The following is a 27,979-nucleotide window of genomic DNA, read 5'->3' on the forward strand; positions in this document are numbered from 1 at the left end:
TCAAGGCTGCTGCTGATACTGGCTCTCAGTGGCCGTGTAGAAGTCATCCAGCACACTCTGGATGTATTCGAAGGTGGGCCGTTCCTCTGGGCGGTTCTTCCAGCAACGGGTCATGATACTATAGAGCTCTTCTGGACAGTTATCTGGTCGAGGCATACGGTACCCATGCTCTAGTGCCCGGATCACCTCTGGGTTTGACATACCTGAGAAAGAGGAGTGGGATTAAGTGTGTGTGTTGGGGAGTGGCGGCAAATGGAGCCACAGTTACCATTTAATTATGTGAGGAAGACACAGAAACTGTCTAACCACCAAGTCTGTCCAGCCACTAAGTCATGACAGACCTCTCTTGATGTTGTTGTTGTTGTTTTGAGACAGGGTCTCTCTGTGTAGCACTGGCTGTCCTGGAACTTGATCTGTAGACCAGGCTGGCCTCGAACTGAAGAGATTCGTCTGCCTTTGCCTCCCGGGTGCTGCGATTAAAGGCGTGAAGCACCAGTGTCTGCCAATGCCAGACCTGTTTAGGTGGCAGAACATTAACCAACCCACTGTTTCTGCATCTCTTGGCCTGTTGTTTTATCTACCTATCCATTTGTCTGTTTATTTTTGAGACAGGCTCTTACTATGTAGCCCTGACTATCCTAGAGCTCACTGTGTAGACCAGCTGACCTCTCTGAGATCCACCGGCCTTTGCCTCTGCCAGGATCAAAGGTGTGGGGCCACTATTTATTAGTTCTGTTGCTTTCAGCCTCAGGCAACCAAATGGATGTAGGTTGTATAATCTGCTGCCTGGATTTTACCAGTGCACCCACAAAACAAATGGCCAGATTCAAGGTTGCTCTGAACAGGACCATTTCCTTATTCTATTTAAGTTTACATCTGTTATCTATAAAAACAACCATGAAATACCCCTGATCACCAACTTTTACTTTTATTTTTAGTTCTTTTTTAACTTGGCTGAGGAGGGCTGAAGAGATGGTGCAGTGATTAAGAGCAAAAACAACCAAACAAAAACTGTTAAGCATCTTAGTTGGACATCTATCTCCTCAAGTGACTCAACCCAAATTTCCACAGCGTCTTCAATGCCAGGACAGCCACCCTTGGCTCTCTTTGCTTCTTTTGAAACGTGACCCAGTTCATTAGCTTATTTTTGTTGTCTGTGCCACCACCTGCTCTAGCTGCCTATGTGTTTCTGGGACTTCAAGGCCAGTCTGGTCTGCATATCAAGTCCCAGGTCAGCCAGAGCTATAGAGTAAGAGCCTGTCTCAAAAAAAAAAAAAAAAAAAAAAAAAAAAAGTTGACTTCTTCTCAGCCTTGTGCCGTCTCATGGCTTCCGAGACACCTTCGTGAACACCCACGGCCACCTGGATACCAAGGCTGTGCCAGTTCTGGCCTCTCCAGATCTCATTCACCTCCTTCTCAAAGAGCTGAACTCTTGACTCGAGTGCAGTCAGGTGTGGGAAGGAAGAAGCAGCCGGAGGGACGGTGGATGGCAGGACCTCTGATCAAGAGCTGAGTTTAACAGACATACTGACAAGATGGGCCATTGCCAAGCTGGGCTCTAGACATGTCCCTAAGCCCGTGTCCCTTTTCCCACCTGGGTAAGGGATCCGGCCATAGGTGACAATTTCCATCAGCAGGATACCAAAAGACCAGACATCTGACTTGATGGTAAAGGAACCAAAGTTGATGGCTTCAGGAGCTGTCCACTTGATGGGGAACTTGGCTCCTGCAGAGTTGGACAGAGCAGAGTCAAGGTGAGTCTGGGGAACAGTGAGGGCTGGGGCTCTGCTAGGGTGAGGGGAATCAGGACAGGGACATCTGATGCCCCCTACGAGCAGTGATGTCCTTGCAACGTGCCCCCTCCCAGATCCCCTGGTATCAAGGGACATTTGACATCTGAAGCAAGGAGGAGTGGCTGCGGATATAATGTGGGAACTCACTGTGGGGGCCACATCCTCGATTCAATTGATGCCTATTAAATTATAGCTCTGAAAAGTGGAGCCCTAGAAATCTTTGGGGATGAAAGACCTCCAGGGGTCTTGAATCTAAATCACAGCTGATACCTCATCCACTCCCCAGCTATGGCATACAGGAGAGGAGTTCAGCTGCCATCTGAGGTTTGTCCCAGTCCCTGATTGTCTCTTCCCTGTTCTTCCCTCCCCCCCTCTAGCATGGATTTCATTAGCAGTTTGCGGGTATTTGTCTTAATTACAATATAATTAGTGAACATGGTCTACAGGTTATATAACAGTCCCTTGATTCAGGATTGCGATACACCCACTGTCAGGCAAAAACCAGAAGTCAAAAATGCCTCGAACACTTAGTTACTGAACATTGTGGTCCAGCAACTGCATACCATGGCTTTTTGTTTGTTTGTTTGTTTGTTTATTTGTTTTTTTGTTTCTTCGGGTGATCTCTTGGCTAAATCAGAGCTGTAGCTCACTCCTTTGACTAAGCATCATGAGGGAAGACAGCATACCACTTGGAATTAAGACAGCTTGGAAAGAGATCGAAATCCAAAAGGAGAGCATATTCACTCACTCATTCATTCATTCATTCATTCATCCATCATTCATTCATTCATTCACTCATTCACTCATTTTTATGAGACAGGCCTAGACTGACCTCAATTCACTACCTAGCCTAGACAGAATGTTCTTGAATTCCTGATCCTTCTTCATCCACCTCCCTAGTGTCCAGGCTGGAGGCCTGCACCGCCATGCCCACCTTTGCATCATTTCTTCTCAATGCAACGATTTCTGCACCATCAAAATACTGAAAACCACATTGTTGTCGATAAATGACTGGGCTCTCGATCACTCTCTGCTGCCACCTGGTGTCCCTGCCCTGTCATGGCCGGCAGGAAACAGGCGGGGTGCTGAGGGGCAGGGTCAGCAGTTGCCAAACTGCAGGGCCGGGTAGGGCGGAAAAGGAGCCAGAAGGCCGCGAGCAGTTTCAAGGACTTCAGCGGGGCATCTGGTTTCATGGCTAGAGTGGTCCGCCATCTCCAGTGGTTTATGTTCATCAGGACCCATCACCCTAACCGGCCATAAGCCTGGGAACCTTTCAGAGCTGGACACAGACCCGGAACCAAGGACACTTAACCCTAGATTCTTGCCGCAGTCCAAACCGCCATGTTGCCTCTACTCAGAATTGGGTCCTAAGTGTAAAGACGCCAGTGTCACTGCTGACACCAGCAACGGAGGCCTTTCCCCTGGGTCACCCTCTTCACGTGAGGCCCCTGTCACACAATGCTATTTGAATTAGTGCTCCTGCATTTTCAACACCATCTTGGTCGGGTCTATTTTCTTCCCTAGTTCACTTCCTGTGCGGCCGTGACAGAAGGTGGTTAAAGTCCTCAGGCCCAGTGCCTAAAGCTAACCCTTGTGTGATGAAAACGCTTGTGCTTTAGGTGTTCCGTAAAACTATTTTTAAAACCATATATTGAGCCACTGCTAAGGAAGAGACCATCTGTATGTTCTTTGGAATTTGGTGAGGCTTGCATTATGGCTGAGTAAGCAATTAAGTATTGGAAATTACTCTCGGCCCTAAAGGAAACATTCACATCACACCCCTCCTTCCCAGGCCCAGAGATTATTCAGGAAGAGGCAGTAGAAAGATTGCAAAGCCAGAGACAGTGGAGAACTGTTATAAAAGAGGATTTTTCTGGATGGCAGGGCCCTAGAACACAAGACCTCGAAGCAGCTGTGTCTCCCTGCACAAGGCCAGCACAAGATCAAGCTGGACAAAAGCCCAGCAGAGATGAGAAGTCCGCCTCTGAAATCCCACCCCTAGCTGAGCAGCTATTAGCAGTTGTGGCTGTTGGGGGGTGGAAGGGTCAGTTTTTGTCAGGGTTTGAGGATGCACTAGCAGGAGTCAGTTCTCTCCTTCTACTCTAAGGGTCCTGGGGCTTGAACTCAGGTCCTCACGCCTGGCAGCAGGCACTTTTACTCAGCCAATCTGCTGCTCCTTTTCTTTTTAAAACATAGTATTTTAAAGTGACTTATTTTTATGTGTAGGGGTGTTTCGCCTTCATATTACCACATACATGTCTTGTTCCTGCAGCATTCAAACGAGGGTGTTGGACTCAAGGAACTGGGGTTAGATTATTGGGAGCCACCATGTGGGTGCTAGGACCCAGGTCCTCTGCAAAAGAAGCAAGTGCTCTTAACCACAGAGCCATCTCTCCAGCCTCTCCTTTTCTTTCAGGAGACAGAGTCTCCGTATCCTAGGTTGGCTCCAATTCATAGTGATCCTCATCCTCCTGAGTGTTGGGATTTAAGCTCAAGTCTAAGTCACCCATTTTCTTTATGTCGTCCTTTTCTTTTGTGTGGTACTAATGCTCAAACCCAGATCTAAACCCAGATCTTGAACATACCTGGTAGGCACTCTGTCACCAAGTCACACCCTCATCCACACTCTTTTACATCTAGAGAGTTTTCCCCATAACCTGCCTATTCTTTAGAGACTTAGATTATATATCCAATTTTTCATCTTATTTTTGTACTTAGTTTAAACACCAAATAATAACATATCAAATGGTGTGTGTGTGTGTGTGTGTTTACTGGAGACTGAGCCTGGTACAATACACATGCTAGGCAGGTTCTCTTCCACAGAACTACAGCCCCTTTACTTTCTATTTTGAGACAGGATCAGTAACTATCCTGGCAGGCCTTGAGCTTGTAATCTCAGTCCCAGAGTTTCCTGGATTACAAACTTGTACCTCTAGACCCAGCTAAAGTACACAGATACTTAAGGTCTAACTTTGATGGTCTACAGCTAAGTAGCCCCCGTGATCATCATTTGATGATAAAGGTGATAACCTTCGCAGCCTCTCAGAAGGCTCCTTCCAGTTACTCTGGGGCAGTGCCTTCCTGCTTCAGCTAGCACTCCCCCACCTCCCTTCACAGCTTTGTTGGTATCAGTGAATTTTACAGCTTTAATTATATATAATTCACAAGCCATAAAATCCACACATTTAAAGTGTATGTTCCAATGATTTTTTTTTTAAATACAGGGTTTCTCGGTGTAGCCTTGTCCAGGTTGTCCTGGAACTCATCCTGTAGACTAGGCTAGCTTTGAATGCAGTGTGGGACTAAAGGTGTGTGCCACCTAGCTCCCAACAACTTTCATAATAGCTGAAGAGCCGGAATCGCACAATATTTCATCCCATTCATCTAGCCCCATCCCTGGCACTCAGAACCCTTTTCTTGAGTCTCCCACCCAGCCCTAGGCAACCACTGCTCCATTCTGGGAATTTCATATCAAGGGTAACAGATATTGGTGCCTGGTCTCTACTCAGCTCCCAAGGCTTCCAACAGTTCTTCCCATTCTGTCACGGACACTAGCCCGTGGTAATGGATACTCACGTTTTCTCCATCTGTTCACCAGCTGATGGGCATCAATTAAAGCATTTCAGTCTGGGGCTGTCATGAAGAGCTATGAACTTCATACATGACTTCTGCCTGGTTTTGGATTCCATGCATGTGGGACCTTCTGGGATCTACTCTGTTTAGATTCACTTCTTTGATTTGGATGTCACGCCTCCACTTTAGTTGCAGGTGGCACAGGTGTGTGGTATGATGGGGCTGGAACCTATGGTCTTCCGTGTGAGTGAGGCTTCCACTTCTGAGTGCCATCCCCAGCCCCCAGTGTGGGTTTTTAAATGTCGTGGGGTGTTACACTATGTGTGTGACACAGATGGTATGCACACTGTATCTGTGGACATTTAGATGGTTCTGGTTTTGTTTCCTGGGCATAAAGTGACTCTCACCTCTCACTGCTCCCTGTACTTGTTGAAATCTTCATTTCGATCTGCTCTGAAATGTTCCTCTTCAAGCCTCTTGTGTGATACTAACATTGCCAACCTGACAGGATCTAGACTCACCTAGGAGACACCCCTGCCCCCCTCGGTGTGCTTGTGAAGGACTCTTTCTTTCTACATAGGGATAATTGAGGTGGGAGACCCACCCCGAATGTGGGCAGTACCTTCCATGGGCTGTGGACCACATAAAAAAGGAAAGGAGTTGAACGCCAGCATCTGTCTGGATCTTTGCCCTTTCCAGGAGGGCAGCATCCCTACCTTCCCGAGCCGTGTACTCATTGTCCTCGATGATCCGAGCCAGTCCAAAGTCAGCAATCTTACACACCAGCGATGCGGAAACCAAGATGTTGGCAGCCCGGAGGTCTCGGTGGATGTAGTTCCTCTGCTCAATGAAGGCCATGCCCTCTGAAATCTGTACCCAAAAGAGACAGTGTCATCCTCACATATTAGAAGCACACGGAACCTGCCCCTAGAAAACTGGGAGATATCTGCATTAGCCTTGCTTTTTTTTTTTTTTTTTTTTTTTTTTGTCAGAAGGATCCTGGGGTCCTGACTGGCATTGCTCTGCTTGCCTGTCTAGGCTTTGGGTACTCTCAAGCCCTGGCTCTGCTTGTGGTCTCTTTTAGAAGATCAAAACGTTGAAATATCCTCAAGGAACAAGCAATGCAAACGTTTCCCCAGGACCCTCTGCCCCATGTGCACGAGACAGTGTGCTGGGAAGGGCACGGATCCCAGTCCTCCCTTGTGGGGCAACCTCATTTCAATATTCTCTCCTCACTCTTGTGCTTTTTTATCCTCAAGTCTGGAAAATTTGCCTGGAATCCAACAAAAGTCCTCACAATGTCAATGAATGCCTATCCAGTCCTTTGGACAGGAGGTAGGCACAGCCGTCGCAGGCATGACCACCTCAGAAAGAAGACAAGGCAGGATACCTCATGGATGTGCAGAAGGTTTCAGTGGGTGGTCATAGCAACTGCCTGGGGCAGGTGACCTTTTAGCAGAGAGTGGGATGACCTCGGTAATAAATGTGTTGAAGAAGAACGTTGCAGGCAGGGAGACCGCCATTGCAAAGGCAGGAGGGCCAGCAATCCTAGAATAGCATGGGCCAGGTAGCTGAGCAGAAAGAGGGACGCTGAGCTTGGGAAGGCTCAGCATCCTCGAAGGTGGGAAAGGGATTTTACTCTGAGCATAAAGAGTGACAACGGCAGGGCTCACGAAGCCCTTCAGTGTAGCTGGGTGCATATTTAAGGACCACTGTGGCTTCCAAGACAGTGTGAGGAATTCTTATTCTTTATTTTTATTTATTTCTTTCCATTGGATATTCTCTGCATTTACATTTCAGGAATTCTCATCCTTAAAGCGTCTGGTGGAAAGACACATGGCCATGACTTACAGCTTTTCTACTTACAAAAGTTAGGACAAAAGAGGTGGAAGATAAACCTCGGTTGCCCAAAAAGCCGAATGTACAGTTTACAGAACTACCTTGGGGCTCTGGGAGGGCAGACTCATCATGACCCATTTTAAAGGATGCTTGTCCTGAATGTCGGCTTCAAACAGCTTCAAACCAGACTGGCTCCAGACAGTCCAGAGCTGCAGAACTCTGGAGTCCTGTGCCCCTGGATTATCAGATGAGGTTATCTGGGGAATCTGGAGTGGCGGGAGTCTGATCAAACAGCAGAGGGGGTTAGTAAACTCGAAACCTGAGGGAGCCAGGCACTGCAATAGCAAAGAACGAACAGGAGGGGGCATCAAAGGAAGAGGAAATAAGTCCAGTTTTTTTGAATGAAATCCCAAAACTGATTTTGTCTGGACTAGAGGTTGTAGTGGACTGAGACAGGGTCTGGAGGTCTGGAGAGCGTGGGAATTTAGAGGGCTTCCTTAGAAGAGCAGTTTTTGAAGTTACTAGGAAGATACTGCAGCTTATTTAATATAAACTAATAGACCCAGCAGAGTTTTGGGTTTTTTTTTTTTTTTTTTTTTTTTTTTTTTTTTTTTTTTTTTTTTTTTAACAAACAAACTATGGGCTTGGGAAGGGTTAGGGTCCACAGGAGGGAAATTGAAAGCCCAGAGTCATAAATACCCAGCTTATAGCTGCATAACATGTGGCTCTTACCCAACATGTGTGCCTAGTGCTTGCCCACTGGCTGACACTCCTGTACCGCTGGTTATTATGTGAGCTCAATGGGAAAGGTATGCTAACTCCACGTGGGAGGCAACGGAGAATTATAGCTAGGTGGCTCCAGAGTTAGACTAACTCAACTTGACCCCCAAGCTCATGATCTCAAGCCTGTCTCCCAGGTCTCATAGGGAGGCCAACCTGTAAGCTTGTACCACAGGCAAGGACAGTATCTGCCATATAGTCATGGGAGCAGCCAAGTGCCTTGCTCAGAGTCTCAGTGGCAGAGATGGGACTAACACAAATACCCAAATGTCACTCGAACCCTGGGATCTGATGGCAATAAGCTGATGTGGTTTCAAAGTCACCAAGTGGGTCTCCAGGTACTAGAACTTGGGTCTGCTTCCAAGAGCATCAGGGAATCTCAGAACTGGTGAGCAGATTCCAGCACAGTGCTTGTATGTGTGTATGCGAGAATGTGTGTGTGCGTGTGCATGTGTGTGTGTGAGTATATACATGTGTCTAATAATACTGCTCTCTGCCAACTTCAATAGGAATGGTTTTTCTTCAAGAGGAAGACCCTCTTCTCCTCTCTATTTAAATAGAATTTAATTTTTTAGTTTTCTAAGACAGAGTTTCTGTATGTAGCCACAGTTGTCTTGGGATTCATTTTGTGGACCTTGAACTCACGGAGATCTGCTTGCCTCTGCCTTCTGAGTGCTGGGACAAAGGTGTGCACCACCAGTGCCTAGCTGTTTGTTTACTTATGCGCATTGGCGTTCTGCCTGCGTGTGTGTCTGTGTGAGAGTGTCGGATCCCCTGGAACTGGAGTCACAGATGGCTATGACCTGCCATGTGGGTGCTGGGAATTGAACTCAGGACCTCTGGAAGAGCCACCAGTGCTCTCTTCAGCCCTGGAATAGCTCTATTAAGACATATTTAAAAGATCTATTATATGAAATTTTAGTTCACCAATAAAATTGTGGCTAAAAACAGTTATCAAGCTTGAAATCTACATTTGTGATGCAGTTTTCCCATTGGGTACCTTGGTACTTCTGATTCACCTCCTTTCATTTCTCAAATGCTCAGATTAGTTATGGATGTGTAGTGCCACACATCTGGTTTATGTGTTGCTGGGGATCAAACCTGGGACTTCACATGTGGGAGGCAAGCACACTACTGACTAAGCCTTATTCCCCAGGTGCGGGGGTGGGGTGGGGTGTGGGATGGGTAGCTCTTGCTGTAGCCTTCAACTCTTGCTCACCAGCAAAGCTCTTGCTGGTTACATGCTTAAACTTTAGTAACAGGCCAGACTGTTGTTTCCCTGAAGACTGGGATGGACGTGCCTGTTGATTTCCATATGCCTCTGGCATCCAGGGCTCTGAGAGCAGAGTAGACCTCACCAGGGTCTGAGCCACTGACATTTGCATACTCAAATGAGCTCTGACTCGTGTCTCTCCACCAGACTCAAAAACCCTAGGTTCAGCTGCAAACTCCCTCACCTCCCACTGGGCTGTATATCACATCCCCTTCATCTGTGCCACACTCTGGCGGACCAGGCTCAGCCTCTTCGCTGCCTTTTTGGCCTTTTGTACAGGCTCTTTCTTTTTGTCTAGAACTCCTTCCTGAGTATTCTGCAAGTGTGGAATTTCTAATCCCCAGGCTTCTTGAACCAGAGACCTCTTCCTCATTGAAGCCTTCTCTGAAGGCTTCTGCACCAGGCTGTGCATTCCCACAGCACCACAGTACACCAGGTCCCCCTCCCCCACCCACAGAGAGGACGGAGAACAGGAGACAGAGTTGGAGGGAACCGGCTGTGCATGGAACACGGCTGTGGGGCAGGTAAGAAAGAATGCTAACTGGTTTTGTACAGCGTTGGGAATAGAACCCAGGGTGTATGCACCAGGAAAGCTCTGGACCATTTTTGTTTTGCTTATTTATTTTAAATTGGGGTTTTAGGAAGTGTCCCTAAGGACTTACATAGCCCCTTCTCTTTGCTGAATTCTTGCTCTTCAGACTCTGAGGCAGGGTCTTGAGGGTGTTGGGCCTTTAACAGAGCCATTGTTTAATGCCTGCTGGCTCATCTACAGTGAACTGCATGAAGCAGCAGTGTTTGCTGTTGTTTTTAGCCACCCCTCCCTGGGCTTCAGTTTCCTCAACTGACTTAACTTTTTTTTTTTTTTTAAAATACAGACTCTGCAGCTCAAGTTTAGCCTGTTCCTCCTGACCTTCCCTCAGCCTCCTGAGTGTTCACAGTCATTTACCATTGTGCCCAGTTTGTATTTAAATTCTTCACACCGCAGTTTCAGCTCTGTAAGATGAGATGACAATTGCCTTCCTGTGACCAGACTCCTACATTTGCTTTCCAGGACTCCTGTGGCTGCTGTGATTGGCTTTGGCCAATAGGGTATTGACAAGTCAGCGTAAACAGGCTTACCCATTGCCTGTACCTTGGAGTTTGGATACTGGGCTGTAAAGAAAGACTGAGGGCTGAGAGGCCACATGGGGAGAGATTGTAAGAATGACCATTACCTTGGACATGCTCCTCACATCACCTCAGTTCATAGAGTGGTCCACCTAGCCTGCTATAGTCAGTCCAGAGAATCATGGGAAATGTTCAGTGTTATCATTTCAGGCTTCTAAGCCTTTATATAAGAATGGATGACTTATATGGCTGGTGACCTAGGTCAAATGTAGAATACTTCTATGGCATGTACAAGACCCCAGGTTCCATCGCTCACACCAAAATCCAGCCAACAAAATTATTCCAGAATCTGGAGAGATGTCTAAGTGGTTAAGAGCACTGACTGCTCTTCCAGAGATCCTGGATTCAGTCCTAACACCCACATGGTGGTTCACAAACATCTATAACTACAGTTCTAGAGAATCTGACACCCTCTTCTGACATCTGAGGGCACCAGACATTCATGTAGCACGGACTTAAATGCAGGCAAGAGACCCATATAATGAAATAATCTTTTATAAAAATTCTATAGTTTTGATGTCGGGACTATATGAGTTAGTTCATATGAAGAACACCCGTGAGTTCTGCACCTGCAGAGTCAACCAACGGCACATCAAGAACATTGTAAAAATGACTGTATCTATATTCAGTGTCTATAGACTTTAAGTGATTATTATTCCTTATACAATACAAAACAATAACTGTTTACACAGCATTTATGTTGGATTCCATAAGCCACCTAGAGATGCTTTAAGTAGCATACAGGGGAATGTCCCTAGGCTATTTGCAAATATACATAAGTTTTTGAGTACTTGGAGTACTGTGACTAGTATGTACGTGGTGAGGATGAGTATTCACACAAATACTCATACAGAGCATGCAAACGATGTCACCTTTCCTGACTGTCGCTGGCACAGCTCACCTGGGCTGAGAAGTCAATGAGCTTTGGCAATGGCTGCTTGCTGCCTTCTTCACTCTTGAGAAAGTCCAGCAGGCTTCCTGCAGAGGGGAGTAAGAAGGAACATGGACTGCCGCTCCTTAGTGAGAAATAAGTTAACGTTTTTCATAGCAGTAGAGATTTTTCTGCAGTATAGGGATTGAACCCAGAGCCTAACACGCATGCTAGGCAAACGCTCTACCACTGAACTACATCTCTAGACAACCTCCTCCTCTTTCTTTTTTGTTTTTTGAGACAGGGTTTCTCTTTTTTCCTGGCTATCTTGGAACTTGATTTGTAGACCAGCTGGTTGGCTTTGAACTCATAGAGATCTGCCTGCCTCTGCCTCCTGAGTGCCAGGATCAAAGGTAAGCCAGATAAGACTTTCTTTTCCTTCTTTTCTTTTTCTTTTTGTAGTACAGAATAGAGTTTATTCAGGTCATGGGGAGAGTTAAGAGAGTAGTAGAGGCAGAGAGAGAAGAGGAGAAAAGGAGTGGAGAAGCAGAGGCCAGTCATGAACACATGGAGAGAGAGCGGGGAAGGGAATGGGAAGAGGAGGAGTGGGGGGGGGGAGGGAGAGCAAGAGCAGGAGAGCAAAGAGCAGGAACACAAGACAGCAAGAGAGCAAGACTTTCTTCTTGAGATAATGGAAGCCCTCCAACTCCTGGGCTCCAGCCATTTTTCCACTTCAGCGAGTAGAACAGTCTCCACCGGCAGCATTCATCCCTGCCCAGCCCAAGTGCCACTTGAAGAAATATCCGTATCTACTTACTGCACCCAGTATCTGAGAGCTAGAGCCTTTCTGGAAGGGCTTTTTAGTTGCTTGCCTCATGAAATCGGGTACCCGGGGCTTGGCTTTAGAAAGCTGGCTGGTTGTAGATTTGTAGACTTGGAAGGCAGAAAAAGTTTTGAGTTTTCAAGTCACATTAGATGATGTTGTGTGAGATGTTGATTCAGACATGACCAGGGAATGAAAATGACTGTAAAACAGCTGTCTTAAAACAAACAAACTCTGAGAAGCCAGGTATGGAGACACATATCTGTAATCCCAGCACTTGAGAGGCAGAGTCAGGATAGCTGTGAGATTGAGGCTAGCCTGGGCTATATAACGGGTGCCAGGGCAGCCTGGGCTACAGAGTGAAATCCTTTCTCAAACATTCTAAGTAGCCCATAGTCACAACAAGAACATTGTCACGGTTCAGTGGGTTGACCATGGCAGGACCACACTGTGAAGTGAGGTGACACAGGTGGAACGTTCAAGATGATGTGCCACCTTTATGGTCTCTCTTCATGTGGCTTCTTGTCCCTTAGTACCCGAAGCAGGACTGCTTTACAGCCCAGCACCAAGGTTCCAAGGTGCAAGTCACGAGGAAGCCACGTGCTGCTTCTGCCGTCCAGAGGCTCTGTGGGCTGCCCTCCCTCTCTACAAAGCACCCTTCACCCGACTCCACTCTGCGAGCCGGGAGGCTGGAGTGCTGGATGTGTCAGAAGAGCCACACCAAGGTCACCTTTGAGACGGAAAGAAGTCAGCTTGGACCGCAGTCTACCCCAGCCCACGCACCTTTGGCCATGAACTCCGTGACGATAAAGATGGGCTCCTGAGAGACCACGGCGTGCAGTTTCACCAGCTTGTCATGCTGCAGTGTCTTCATGACGTTGGCCTCCGCCAGGAAGGCCTCCACAGACATGCTCCCTGGCTTCATCGTCTTCACCGCCACTTTGGTGTGCTTGTTGTAGGTGGCTGGCGAACGCATGGAGCACAGAGGGGGGTTAGGACCAGCAGCCCTGGAGGAGCCCTCCCTGCCCATGTTAGGCCTTTAAGACACAGAGGGCAGCACTTCCACCCCATCTGTAGGCTGCAGACCGGTTCCCTGCCTAGCTGAGTGCAACAGAAACACATCGGCTAAGTTCTCTGGGCTCTTTTCCTTACCCACCAAAGCAAGTGATGACCACTCACTGTTTGCAAGAGCGCAAAACCCTCCTGTCTGGGCTAGGGGCACATGCCTGTCATCCTAGACCTCTCGAGCCAGTGAAGTAGGAGGACTGGAGGCTCCGGGCCAGCTCACTACTCACAAGATAAGGGCTGAGCCTGGAACTCAGTGGCACAGCACTTGCTCAGTATATACAGGACACTGAGTCTGATCGGCACACTCAGGACACTGAGTCTGATCGGCACACACGGGACACTGAGTCTGATCGGCACACACAGGGCACTGAGTCTGATCGGCACACACGGGACACTGAGTCTGATCCCTAGCTGCTGGCACTCTAACAGTAATAATGGTAGTAACCCTTAAGCCACCAGCTGAGCCAGCACAAACACTGTGTAAGCTTAACTCTGCCTTGAAATAAATACCAGCTTCATTATGTCCCATAAGCTCTGCTTGCCCTGTTCATACCGACTTTTCTGTCCTTGTCATCCACCAAGGTCACCCCCGACACATGCTCAAACTAGACACTGAACCAGGGTCTCATACTAAGAAAGTGCTCTACCACTGAGCTGTATCCCCAGGCCCCTTTTCACGTTTGAAACAGGGTCTTACTAAGTTGTTCAGGTTGGCCTTGAACTTGAGTCCTCCTGTCTCAATATAGTTACTGGGATGGTAAGCGTATATCACTAGGTCTGGTTCAATAAATTCACTCTTGCTTTCTTTAAAAAAAAATAAAAGTAAGCGGGTGGGGTGGAGGTGGGGAGGGACATCATCTTGGGGACTGAGGTGGGGAGAAATTGGATAAAGAACTGTGGGAGGGCAGACTGGGAGTGGGTAACAACCGGACTGTAAAAAAAAATTCAAGTAATAATGAAAAAAAATTGAAAAAAATAATTAAATCTCTCTCTCACCCCCCACCGCTCCCCTGTGTGAGTGTGTGTGTGTGTGTGTGTGTGTGTGTGTGTGTGTGTGTGTCAGAAGATGACCTTCACCAGCTGTTCCCTCTTTTCAGTGTGGGGTCCGGAGTTTGAACTCAGCTCATCAGGTTTTGCAGCAAGCCCCTTCACCCAGTGAGCCATCTCACTCACTTCTGTACTCTCCCAACCCCGCATACACCTGTCCCTCAGGCACTGAGCTGCAGGGACTTCCACACACTGTTCTCTTGCTCCATCCCACCCTGCTTCATTCGGAGGCTCTTGTCTTGTGCATTCTTTCCTTTCCACGTGCGCCTTGGATAGCAGGAAGCACAAATCCAGATCTATGGTGGTGTATGTAGTGAGAACCCTGGATCTCATGGGACAGCTTTTCTTCCTTCCTCCCCCTCCCCCTTTGCTCCTCAGAGCTGTCTTTCCTCCTTGCACTTCCTTATGGCTTCATTTACTCAGCACCTGGTATATAGCAGGCTCTTGGTAAATGCAGTTGAGACACAGACTTTTAAACCTTACTTTATCTGGCTGCATGTTTGCATCTCTACAAGCTGCCTCCTTTCCATCTGCCACACAGAGGAGTGTTAACACGGCGGGCCAGGCATTGTGACCATCTACCTCCCTGTGAAACAGGAACTGCTGTTCTCAAGGTACTGGGGCAGGGACCCTAGGGGTGTGCCAGACCTTTCTGGTGTCCCATCATGTCTGGAATGCCATTGGGCATTGTGGCTCACAATCTGTACAGCTTAGTCTTTAGTTGCCAGCATTAGACTCACCTGAAAACCCGAGCCCTTTCCCCTCACTATGAATTGTCTCCATCACAAGAGGCCCCGAGTATGCCAGCCCTACAAGGTAGGCTGTTCCCAACTCCACACAACAGAGGGACTTCCCCATCCAGGACTTGGGCAGTTCTTTGACCTTCAAACCTGGCCACAAAGGCAAAATAATGATTTGCCAATAGACAATTTGGTTTGCTATCTAAGGAGTGGCCTTCTGTGGCCATTATTTAAATTTCCCACCGCTGGTGATATCCCTGCACCCCCAGGGCCCTCCCAGCACTGGCTTTGTGGACTCTGGCCCGGGCTCCTTACCCATCCACACTTCTCCAAACTGCCCGGCTCCGAGTTTCTTCTCCATCTGGAGGGATTCTCGAGGAATCTCCCAGGCATCTTTCTCCCATGGTTTCTGGGGTTTGGGAGACACACAGGGCACTGACAGCTTCTGGCAGAGCCCGTCCTTCCCCTCTGCAACAGAATGCCAAGAGAAAGAGCCAAGAGTCAGCAGGTGGGGCATTCCCCAGTGAGCAGAGCCTGAGAGAATGACTCCTGAATGCCTCCACCCTCAAGTCCAACCAGCCTAAACCCCCAGGAGTACCCAGAGCGACCGCCTGGCAAGACCAAGAAATCTGAGTGCAGAATTGCATGCCGCTGGAGTTCTGAGGGACGCCCCTCTCACTGGGGGCTAGTGGTATGAGATAGTACTTGCCTATCCAGTATTAGACTGGTTCCTTCTCCAGAACCAACCATTGAAAAGCAAAGTCAAGGTGCTGAGGAGTAAAAGTTATGGCTAGTGACTGCATCATTACACGCTGTGTAATGAGGACCAGCTTAGGCTCAGCGGGCAAATGTGGAAGCATGGCTTTGAGCAAGACTCACTCTTGTAGTGGACCACAAGTTCCTGCAGGCTGCTGAAGGTGCTCCTCGGAGAGATGTAGAAGCCTCCGTTGTCCAGTGTCCTGATCTTATAATGCTTCACTGTGTCTCCGTGCTGGGGGTCATAGTCTCGGACAGACAATGAGTAGCTCCCTGCATTGGTCAAGAGAAGCCCCTCAGAATGGTACCTCAGAGGCCTGGCTACCTGATGTCAGTCCCTTAGCACCCTTACAATGCCCGGTGAGGCCTCTGCTGGCAGCATCTGGGCATGTGGGCACCTGGGCACAAACTCATTTCATTAAGAGTAGGCTGAGGATTTAGGTTGCCTGGGTTCCCATCTCAGCTCTGCAATTCTAGGCTGTGAGCCCTTGGGCGAATGACTAGTTGGCCCTTTTTATGCCTCAGTTTCCTGGCCTGTAAAATAAGAGTCGTTATGCCTTTCCATCTCATCAGTGTACCCAGTGATTAGCAGAAGTAATGCTTGTAAGTGATTTGGGACAGTAAACTGACTGCTTCATTATTCACTATCATCTATCCATCTGCCCATAGGTATATCATCTGTCTGTCTGTCAGTCTGTCTGTCTATCTATCTATCTATCTATCTATCCATCTATCTATCTATCTATCTATTTATCTATCATCTATACTATCTATCTGTCTGTATCTATTTAATGAAGAGCCAAGATACTAATTTGGGAAAGGGGGAGAAGGAGAGAGAAGGATAGAGGAGGGCAGAAGGAGAGAGGACAGAAACATACAAATAAAAGAAAGAACAAAGAAATTTCTGGTCTGATTACTCAACTGTGAAAAAAAGCACTGCGGTCAGCTGCACAGTGTCCAGGATGTGCTTACATGAACACCTGCAGCTGGGAATATGTGACCTCACATGACACAGAGTATGCAGAGGGTTCCCGGGGAATTCAGAGGGGTGTTTAACAGAGTGTGCTGGTGGAAACAGGTGTAGGAGAGGAAGAGCCATGAGCCGAGCCCTTTAAAGCCCAAAAGGACAGAAAATGAAATGAATCCCGCCTCGACCCCACAAGCCTCCAAGTGAGCTAACCCCACAGACACCCTGACCAGAGACCAGCAAGCCCAGACTTTTGGATTTAAGAACTGAGAGATAATACAGATGTGTGGCCCTAAACTGTCCAGCTTGCAGTAAGCTACAACTTGGATTGTCACACACACGTCTTCCAGTCTGTGACTGCGGTTCACCATGTGTGAGCTGTGCTTACTAGCTTCTCTGACTTCCATTTTTCCTTTCTTGAATAGCACAGTGTCGCAGGATTTGACAAAAGTTTAAATTGTTGACTGACAGCTGACAACATGCCACGCTGTTCGAAGCATGTTGGCCAAATGAACAGTGAGTGAATGGGAACAGCGTGCGTTCTAATCAATTAAAATTACGTGGATCCTATTATTCATCATGGTGAATAGTCTCACGAAGTAGAGGTTTTAGAGGCTCATCAGCCTCATTTTACAGGTGACCTAACTCACTTGGAGTCAGAAAGCTGGCAAGTGGCACATTTGGGTTCCAAGTCCCTCCAGTTGGCGCCAGGGCCCCTTCTTAGCCCCCCATCCCAGTCAAGGGAAGCCTGGTGTACCTGGCGCTAGACCAGCCAAGTGCTTGGGACCTTGTTCTAAGTCAGTTAGATCCCCAGCACACCCCCACCTCCAAAGGGCTGTGGGAGCCAGTCCAGTCCACCCCGTCCACAGGTCTGCCACGTGGCTGTTGGTTTCTTTGCTTCTCTGTAGAACTAGATGGGCCAATCTCTAAGCTACTCCAGGCACAGCAGGGGACAAGAAGCTGGGCCTCCCTGCAGCCTGAATGCTCACAGACTTCAGACAGAGATCAAATGTCTGGTTCCAGACTCAGATGCCTTTGATGTCCCCCAATTATATGTCTTATAGTACCAGCGAGGTCACATTTTATGTAGCTGGCTTGACCTGTTCAAAGCAAGTGTCTCTGAGTGCAAGCAGCCAAAGGTTCACTGTGCGTGTGGAATCTGAACTCGTGCACACACAGCACTTGGCACTGCTGCCCCGGAGACACTCACCCAGTGGAACCAGTCTATGTGGTTTGAGGTGATTTTTTTAAAGATAGGGTTTCTCTGTGTAGCCCTGGCTGTCCTAGAACTTAATCTGTAGACCAGGCTGGCCCCAAACTCAGAGATCTCCCTGCCTCTGCAGTGTTTTTAATTTTATCTTATTTTTAAACTCTGGTTACCACTCAAGATGACTCCATTCCAACCTAGAAATTTCGGGACAAGACTCTGGATACCAATGGCATCTTCCCATCCACATGCCCACAAAGAGCTTCCTCCCTTACACCTTATGGGGTAGAGGACATGAGTGTCATTGTCATGCTTGTCGAGGTCAGAGGACAATCTTCAGCTGTTGGTTTTCCCCTTTTACTGTGTGGGTCCTGGGGATGGAACTCAGCTTCTCAGATGACCTCAGGCATCTCCAGGTAAGCCATCTCACTACCCCTCCCCCACCAGGAGAGTCTCAGAGGCACAGCGACAGGCCCTGTTTTGGGTCAAGTTCTATCTCACCCAGCTTTCCTCACTTGTGAGGAATGGGACTTGTGGCCAGGACAAAGTAGTGTGGCTATTTAAAAAATTAGACCAGGATCTAGTGGGGACCAAGTTTCAGCATGTTTGTTTGCTTTTGGGGCTCAAGCCTCTTCCGTTGATCTAAGCCTGCATCCTCTAGAACTAAGAGCCACCTAGTGCAGACCCTTAACCCTCTTCCTGCTCAGAGCAGCAAATGCCTGGTGAAAACTTGGCAGTATGGCCATTTGACTGAACTGTCCAACCCTCCTCAGAGAATTTCCCTAGGGTTGGAGAGGCCCCGCCTGGGCGCAGGAAGGCAGGGAGGGCTGGCATCACCTTTGGTAGTCTCACTGTCCCGGATCATGAAGGAGCCCAGCATGTTGCCGGGAGCCAGGAGGTGGCGCTCCGCATCCTTCCGGCTGATACCCTTGAAGAACCACCTGTCAGGAATGAAAGAGGGCAGTGTGAGACTCAGGATAGACCAGCCTGCCCTGCTCACGGGATGCCCCTGAGCACACAAAGCACAGCCCACCCAGAAGTCAGGGCACAAGCACCCGACGTCACATAGCATCGCTTTTCTTACTTTCTGGGGGGTGGGTCGGTGAAAAACAGCTATTCTTCCCCCCCCCTTTGCGATTTTGTGTACTTATGGAAAACTCCACGTTGTAGCGGTTCAAGTTCTTTTCATCTGCACTAGAATAAGGAACAGTTCGTGTACCACAATGAAGAGCGCCCTGAACAGATATCAGCCTGATGCTGCGGCAAGCCTGCCCGGTGACTTTCATTCTATGGGTCTCTGTTGTCTCAGTTATCACTAAGGGATAAAGATAACTAACATTCATCATTTTAACCCCTCGGATACAGTGTCTCATTATATAGCTCTGCTGTCCTGGAACTTACTATGTAGTGCAGGCTGGACTTGAACTCACAGAGATCTATCTGCCTCTGCCTTCAGAGTGTTGGGATTAAAAAAGTGTGCCACTAAGCTCAACTCATTTGTCAATTAAAAAAATATTTATTAATTATCCTCCCCCCGTGAGTGTGTATGTGTGTGTGTGCATGTTCACGTGTGAGCTGGTACCCGTGGAGGCCAGAGGGTGTCAGATCCCCTAGAGTTGGGCTTACAGGCAGTTGTGAATTTCCATGTGCATGTTGGGAACTGGACTCCAGTGTTCTGGAAGGGCAGCTAGTGTTCTTAACCACTGAGTTTCCAGCTCCAACTCATCGAGAGATTATTATGCACCTAGGTATACATGATTGCCACCTTTATTATTCTCATTTTATAGTGCTCAAAGCAGATAACCAAGAGAACAAGAGGCTTGTCTGGGGCTACATCGCTTGGAAGTAGAAGAGCCAGGATTAGAACCTAGGCAGTCTAACTAACCCCAGAGCCCAGGTGCGAGAGCTCATACTGGAGAGAGGCAGACAGTGTATGTGCAGACAACCAAACAACAACAACAACAACAACTACAACAAAATCCCTTTTTGCCAGTGGGGTATGTTCAGAAGGAAGTAAAAACAACTCTCTGAGAGTCACAGAAGGGACCCTTTTGGACAGGGTATTAGTACATGTCCACAAGACCTGAAGTGTGGGAATTAACCAGCCAAGCCAAGAGCCCCAGAAAGAGGGGGCCAGAGAGGGGAGAGAGTGTGTGCAGAGATGCTGAGGTAATAGCAGGCCAGTTTTGCTCAAGCTGCCTTCCGGAAGACAGAGCTGGAACACTTACTCCTCGGTCTCCAAAGAGTTAACTCGAGCCACGTAGTTGCTTGGGATGTAGCCTTCCTTCCGGGTGGTCAGGGAACGTGCCTTCCACCACTCCCCAGACCTAAAGAAAAAGACCCAAGGTCAGCTGGCACAGGAACCTTCTTCAGTCTGCTGTCCCCCCCCACACTTGGGCTTAGAAGCTCCCCCTCCCACACTCAGGAAGCCTGGAGGGTGAGGGGCAGAGTACCTAGCATGTGCCAAGGACTAGCTAGGGTAGGGGTGTGATAATCTCCATAGGAGTCTGGAGTGAAGCCTGAGCCTGAGTCACAGGCCACAGCCTGGGTCTTTGGATCCATTCTTTATTCCTGGACATGTGTCCTTGGCTGGACTACCTTGACCCAATCCAGGACCTGTGTCCTGAAAGCACTCACACTGGTTCAGCTAGAAGGCTGTGGCTCAGGGGTTCTGGCTGCGCATACGCAGGTCTCATTCCCAGATCTCAGTACATCTGAACGTGTGTAAGAGCCTCTGATGGTGAAGGCTGACTATCACAGCTTGGGAGCTCAGAGACCCTGGGATTTCTGGAGGGGCCAGGACCGCAGGGAAGTCTGGAACCCAGACACTTAGGCCTACATCCTTTAGGAAGGGTTTATGGAGAGCCTGCCGGGGAGGACTTAGTTTCCGTCTCAGGTTTTGCTGTTAAGAGGTGGACCCTCTGTGGTGTGCAGTCAGAGTCCCATCATTTACTCCCAGAACTAGGCTGTGGGCCTAGTTTAAGGATGCCAAACAGAAGTATAGCTAAGTCCTGCAGGTGGGTATGTCTTAGGGGGACCAGGCTAGAACTCACTCCTCCAGAACCACCATCTGGTCTCCCTTCTGGAAGCTGAGGTCCTCACGGTGAATGGCCTCATAATCGTACAGTGCGACCACAACGGTGTCCTCAGAGCCTGCCAGGAATGGAGATGCCAGGATGGGTCCCTGTGCCATCCCCCAGTCCCCCACTCCTTTGCAGCAGGGCAGCCTTCTGTGCTGAGCCCTCTACTACTTAAAGCCTTCGGGGCTTTGTTCACATCACTGGACAACGTTCTAGAAAGACAAGACAATTCAGAGGCTATTCAAGGGTGCTGGTGAGTTTTGGTCACCTCAACGCAAACTAGAGTCACCTGGGAAGAGGGAATTTTAAAGACAGAGTATGCCAGTCAGATTGGCCAGTGGGCAAGTCTTCAGGGAATTTTTTTTTTCTAGATTGATGATTACTGTAGAGAGACTGATGGTTGGCTGCGGGGAATTTTTTCTAGATTGATGATTACTGTAGAGAGACTGATGGTTGGCTGCGGGGAATTTTTTTCTAGATTGATGATTACTGTAGAGAGACTGATGGTTGGCTGCAGGGAATTTTTTTCTAGATTGATGATTACTGTAGAGAGACTGATGGTTGGCTGCGGGGAATTTTTTTCTAGATTGATGATTACTGTAGAGAGACTGATGGTTGGCTGGCCCACTATGGATGGTGCTTCCCCTGAACAGCTGCTCTTGGGATGTATAAAAAAGCATGTCGAGCAAGCCAGTAAGCACCTTTCCTCCATGATCTCTGCTTCAGTTCCTGTCTCTAGCTTCCTGCTGAGATCCCATTCCGACATTCTAATTTCCCTCAGCGACGAGCTGTACGATGAAATAAACCCTTTCCTCCCCCAAGTTGCTTTCAGCAAGTGTTTTATCCCTGCATCACAAGAACCAAATACAGATGTTTTTGACTTTTCTCTGCCAGAAAAGATAATAGATATTCCTGATGCTGAGACCCCTGCTTCCAGATACTCACCCTCCACAAACCCTGGCATACTGTTGCTGTTGTTTGGTCCCTGTGGGAGAAAACAGAAAAAGGACATGGGTCTGAAAGTATGAGGAGGCTGTGTTGAAAAGGTCACCCTTTTCAACCTACCTGGGTCCTGGTAGGAAAGTTAGAGACTTGGGCGGGGTCACACAGCAAAATAAAGAACAGAGTCTGCACATGGATGGAGATATCCTAACTTGTGATCTGGACCGTTGCCTTGCAATACTGGGAAAGGGTGGGTTGATCCTCCCACCCAGTGAGGGAACTGCTCCAGATCTCTGTTGTTTAGAGATGTCCGAAGGTACTTTGCATCTACCAGATTTCTCACGGACAGACTCCATCATTCTCGTGGAGCAATCCGAGTGTCTGACCAAAGGGGCATTGCCACCAGGCCCACAGGGCTCAAGAGCATCATTTAGATGACATCATATAAATTTCTGGGTGAAAGGTGCTACTTCTGCTGAACATGGAATTACTGAAGCTGGGCGTGGTGGTGTACACATGCAATGCCAGCACTGGGAACGAAGTGGGATTGTAGTCGAGTGCCAAGCAGCCTAGACTAGACAGTGAGAGCTTGTCTTCCAAAGCAAGCACACACACACACACACACACACACTCCTCATTATGTGTATAGAAAGCAAGGATGCATATTTCCTATGGACACATAGTGTGGTGGTAAATCCACGGGAAAGGGTTCTTATGTGTCCACAACAAACTGAGAACAATTGTTGCTTTTAGGGCATGTGGCACTTGCAGGGCCCCATAAGTCATGCCTTCTTATCTTCAATAACAGCGTGTCCTTGTGTCATACATGTGACATTTCTTTGAGGAAGCATGGAAAGATGCTTGGTTTGTTTGTCTATTTATTCATTCATTCATTCATTCATTCATTCATTCATTTATTTATGTGAGTACACTGTCATTCTCTTCAGACACACCAGAAGAGGGCATCAGATCCCATTACAGATGGTTATGAGCCACTGTGTGGTTGCTGGGAATTGAACTCAGGACCTCTGGAAGAGCAGTCAGTGCTTTTAACCGCTGAGCCATCTCTCCAGCTTGGGATGCTTGTTTTTGTTTTGTTTTGAAATATTCTCAAAGGTTCCGGGATGTCCTGTAAGATGCCTGTGTCATCCTTGGTTTCTCAGATGGATTTGGCCTGGGAACACCTTCTCTGAGAAATGCTTTCTTCACTTACTGCTGCCTCTGTGCCAGCACCACACAGGGAGGAGTAACTCGAGCTGACAACTGCACCCCTTCATCTGCCCTCGGGAAGGACAGCCCCAAAGCTGTCCTCAGAATCAGGCCGTACTCGTTCGGAAAAGACCCAGGAAGGGCTTAGGGCAACAGTCTGTACCCAGATCAGGATACTGTGAGAAGTTTGTGTAGTCACAGGCTAGGCTAGTGGAGACCATGTGCAAAGAGAGAGGTGACCAGTGTCTTCTCCTCCCGTTCCCAGGCAGAGTCCTGTTCTGAGCCTCACACTTAGAGACTACAGACTTGTAGGACAGAAGTCTAGTCATGAAAAAGAGGACTCAGAAGGCCTGGGTATGATTTTGTCTTCAGTCTGTGGGCTGTCACTGGGTGGAGGGACTGGACGTGTCTGGGGGCAGGCTTGGGATAAAGAAGGAGGGGGTATGTGTAACTGACCTCCTTTTAACACGAGGAAGAACTTTAAAAAATGTCATGTAGGTTCTGTGAGCGCATGATGTGAAAGTGTGGATGTTGCTGTCATAGCAAACATGTGCCCATTGGAGGGAAACCTCGGAGTCGTTTCTCTCCTTCCACCTTTATGTGGGTTCTGGGGCTTTTTAGCTCAGGCCGTCAAGCCTACTCTACCCCGACCCAGCTTACTGACCCAGGAAGAACTTACTTATTTACTTTGCTTGTGCACGTCTGTGTGAACATGTTGGATCTTAGCGTTACAGTTGTGAGTTGCCATGTGAGTTCTCTGGAAGAACAGTCAGTGCTCTTAAGCTCTGAGCCATCTCTCCAGAACCCCAGGAAGAACTTAAGGGGCTGTCAATTGAAGGAGTGCGCTCACTTTGGGAAACACTGAGAATGGTGGGCTCCCCCTCGACACTCACAAAGGAAGGAAAGGATCAGGGCCTGCAGAGCAGCCACAGCGCCAGGCTTGGAGTTGGAAGACCTTATGGCTTCCCAGATGCTTGCTCTCCTCACCTCAGAACCCTGATAGCAAGCGTCCTCTTTCTGCCCCCCAGGTCCAGGTGAAGATTCTCAGGGACACACCTGCTCCTTGTGCCAGACTAGAGTGAAAGTCAGGAGAAGACACTAACGATTACACCTGCTGTGCAGCTGTGACTACAGCCATGGCCATTGCTCCAGTTACTTCCTCCAGTTACTTAGAGCTCTCAGTGGCTGTGCGGGACCAGCCACCTGCCGTGGCTGCCACCATTAGTCTATGATCAACCACAGCACCTGGTGTGAGCATTCACCTCTGCCTCAGTAGCTCTCACTTTTGTGTTCCTGCCGACCATATAGTCTTTGTTAGGTCATTCTTCCTCCAGAGCCATGTGCTTGTTTTGTGTTTTGAGACAAAATCTCTCACTAGCAGTACATCCCCTGATTAGGTTAGGCTGTCTGACCAGCATGCCACAGGAATCTGCTTGCTTCTGCCTCTTCACTGCTGGGATTGTAAGCGTGTACCACCATACCTGGCCTTTATTTCTTCATTTCTTCCTCCCTTTCTTTCTTCCTTCCTTTTCTTCCTTTCTTTCTTTCTCTCTCCCCCTCTCCCCTCTCTCCCTCCCTCCCTCCTTTCTTTCTTTCTTTTTTTCTTCCTTTCTTTCTTTCTTTCTCTTTCCATCCCTCCCTCCCTCTCCCTCCCTCTCTCCCTCCCTCCCTTCTTTCTTTCTTTCTCTTTCCCTCCCTCCCTTTCCCTCTCTCCCACCTTCCCTCCCTCCCTCCCTCCCTCCTTTCTTTCTTTCTTTCTTTCTTTCGTTCTTTCTTTCTTTCTTTCTTTCTTTCTCTTTCCCTCCCTCCCTTCCTCCCTCCCTCCTTTATTTCTTTTTTTTTCTTTCCCTCCCTCCCTCCCTTCCTCCCCCTCTCTTCCTCCCTCCCTCCCCTCCTTCCTTTTATGCTGGTGTAGAAAGCAGTGTCCAGACTGAACTACCTCTCCACTTCAGACATCACACTTTCTTTTACTGGTTGTTCTCACTGTTGTTCCTACCACCACCATGGTGGTCCACATAGGCTAAAACATTTGAACACTTATTCCCCAACTGATGGCACAGTTTGGGAGGCTTAGGAAGGTGGCCTTGCTGAAGGAAGCACATCACTGGGGGTGGGGGTGGGGGTGAGGGCTGGGTTTTGAGAGTTAAAAAATGCATACCATTTCTGGTTCTTTCTTTATGGCTCAAAATGTTAGAGCTCAGCTGCTGCTCCGGCTACCATGCCTGCCATCGGCTGCCCCTTCTCCACCATCATGGACTCTAATCCTCTAGAACCGTGAGCCCAAATAAACGTCTCTTCTACAAGTCACCTTGGTCCTGGTATTTTATCACAGTAATAGAAAAGTAACTAAAGAACTGGAGAGATGGCTCAGTGGTTAAGAGCACTGACTGCTCTTGCAGAGGTTCTGAGTTCAATTCTCAGCAACCACATCTATCTATAATGAGATCTGATGCCCTCTTCTGGTGTGTTTGAAGTCAGCCACAGTGTACTTATATAATAAATAAATCTTAAAAAAAAAGAAAAGTAACTAAAATAGCTACTACTGATTTTTTTGTTTTGTTTTGCATGCATATGATATGTTTATGCGTGTTCACGTGTAAATGCACATCTGTGCACAGATATGCATCTACATGGGTACATACATGGATGGAGCCCCCAAATTTTATGTCTTCCTTCATCACTCTCTGCCTTATATATTGAGGGAGGATGTCTCACTTAAACAGCCTTTCTAGACCACTTACTCTGGAGATGCTGTCTCTGCCTCTGAGTGCTGGGATGACAGGCCCTGCTGGGGATTCAAACTCTGGTCCTCACACTCGAGCAACAGTCCTTTATCCACTGAGCCGTCCCTCCGCTCCTACTATTGCTGCTGCTCTCCTTGCTCGATGGCTGCTGCAGGCAGATGGACAGCCGTGTTACCACTGCCATCATGGGTCTGCTTGCACCCTGCTGCCAGTGCTGCAGGGCCCGGGCTCAAGGAACACACTCACTTGATTGAGAGGCAGAGCCCTGGGCCAGGCCCCCGGCCACCGTGTGAGAGGTAGAGTCCACTTCTGGGAAAGCATCCTGGAGGTGGCGTGAGGGTGTCATCTCAGCCACATTTCGCTTAGGGGAACAGAGGGGTTAAACGCCTACTCACCAGCTTGTTGGAGGACATGGGATCCGGGACACACGCAGAGCCCTTGGCACTTGGCTCTGCTTTTGAGGCCTTGCTTCCATCTCGGAGGAACCTGGACTTCACACATCCCATCCTGTAGCCAACAGAAGGGAAGACAGGAGCTGAGGCTGGGAAGAGCCCCACAGGTATCTTCACATTCCTACCCTGCCTGCCAGCCCTGAGTGAAACCCTGTGGGTCCTGGGCTTCTTCTCCCTGGCTCACCTGCCACGGTGCTTGGCCAGAGCCCACGTGGTTCTAGTCCAGGCTCCAAGGACAAGCAGAATAGGGAATCTATTAAGGACGACTGTGAGAATAATAGCATGACAGATCTGTGGAGCAGCGTGGGTGGATACTGCTGGCCTCAGGTCAGAAAACAGCTGATTCCTGGCCCCTGCACCCCACCGCACCTCATTTATCATCCCCACCTAACACGTTCCCTATGGTAGAGCACTCCAAGCCTGTGGCGATAGGGAACACTCCGCACAGCCACTGGGTGGCATCCTAGCACCTAGAGGAGGCTGATATGAGATAATACTACACTGTCACCATGTGTCCCAACAATAAAGATGAATGACATGTATCCAATAATCCAGAATAGTACCTGGGCCTTATCTTCCTCACATTAAGATTGACTTATAACTCCATCCCTCCATCCTTCCTCTTTCCCACCCCTCTTTCCTTCTCTTTTTAGTGAGTTTATCTAGTTGTTCATTCATTCATTCACTCATTTATTCATTCATTCATTTGTTCATTCACTCATTTTTTCATTCAAGTTGCACTTTTTTTTTTTTTTTTTTTTAAAGAGGATCTCATATTTCCCAGGCTGGCCGTCAACTCCTCTTTGTAGCAGAGGATGGCCCTGAACTTCTGATCCTCCGGTCTCCACTTCCCAAGAACTGGAATTACAAGTGTGCAGCACCTCTTACAGTTTATGTGGTTCTAGGGATGGAACCCAGGGTTTTGTGTATTCTGAATAAGCAATCTTCCAATTTAGTTCCATTCCTTGACCAAAGTTTATGTTATCTTTCTTAACCATGAATAAGACAGACCAGTTCATGCCCTACTGAGGAGCTTAACTGGAGACACAATAACAAACTCGTGAATAGAAAACTGACGTGACAAATTTAGTGACAAGCCTAAAGGCAGCAAGAGATGATGCTGTAGGAAATAGCTGGGTGGGGGCCCTGGGTGGACGACGGATGGGAAAGGCTGGGCAGGGCTCTGGAGATGGACAGATGGAAAAGGCCTTTCATGAGTAATGCAGTCGACTCTCTGAAGGTAGAATCTGCCAGGCAGTGGGACCAGCAAGAGCAAAGGCACTGGGGTTGGAATGTCCTTGGAGAGGTGGAACTCTCCAAGTAGGAAAAGTCTGTGACAAGGCCACCACCTCTCGTGGGCCTGGGAGGCAGACTTTGGGGTTCAATTTGTGCTTTTGTACTTTGCTTTAATTTTATTTTCCAGATTGGCCGTCAAGCCTACCCACTGAGTTATCTCTCCGGCGCATCAGTCTGCATGTTAGGCTGGACCGGTGACTGCCGGGCGAAGTAATGAAGACGAAGGAAGCCGGCCATGGGTCTTGGGGGAAGATTGCTATGATTGTCTAGCCATGGGTGACAGCAGTTCTGTGGCACTAGGGGCTAAAACCCCATCTTCTGGGGGGTACATCTCTCAGACTTTGCTGCTGTA

General features: G+C 48.3%; 1 protein-coding gene across 1 annotated transcript; it reads right to left on the bottom strand.

The window, feature by feature from the left end:
- Nucleotides 1-26,385, bottom strand: HCK (HCK proto-oncogene, Src family tyrosine kinase; the record flags this gene model as incomplete). The annotated part of the gene is made up of 12 exons (XM_080925151.1): nucleotides 1-203; nucleotides 1,595-1,726; nucleotides 6,083-6,236; nucleotides 11,327-11,403; nucleotides 12,903-13,082; nucleotides 15,290-15,442; nucleotides 15,854-16,003; nucleotides 18,742-18,845; nucleotides 20,133-20,231; nucleotides 20,958-21,057; nucleotides 21,930-21,969; nucleotides 26,275-26,385. 12 exons carry the CDS (start codon nucleotides 26,383-26,385, stop codon nucleotides 1-3), a joined length of 1,503 nt encoding a protein of 500 aa, XP_080781277.1.
- Between the last annotated feature and the right edge of the window lie 1,594 nt (nucleotides 26,386-27,979).

This window comes from Micromys minutus (genome assembly GCF_963924665.1).
Source record: "Micromys minutus genome assembly, chromosome: 11".
Taxonomy (NCBI): domain Eukaryota; kingdom Metazoa; phylum Chordata; class Mammalia; order Rodentia; family Muridae; genus Micromys; species Micromys minutus.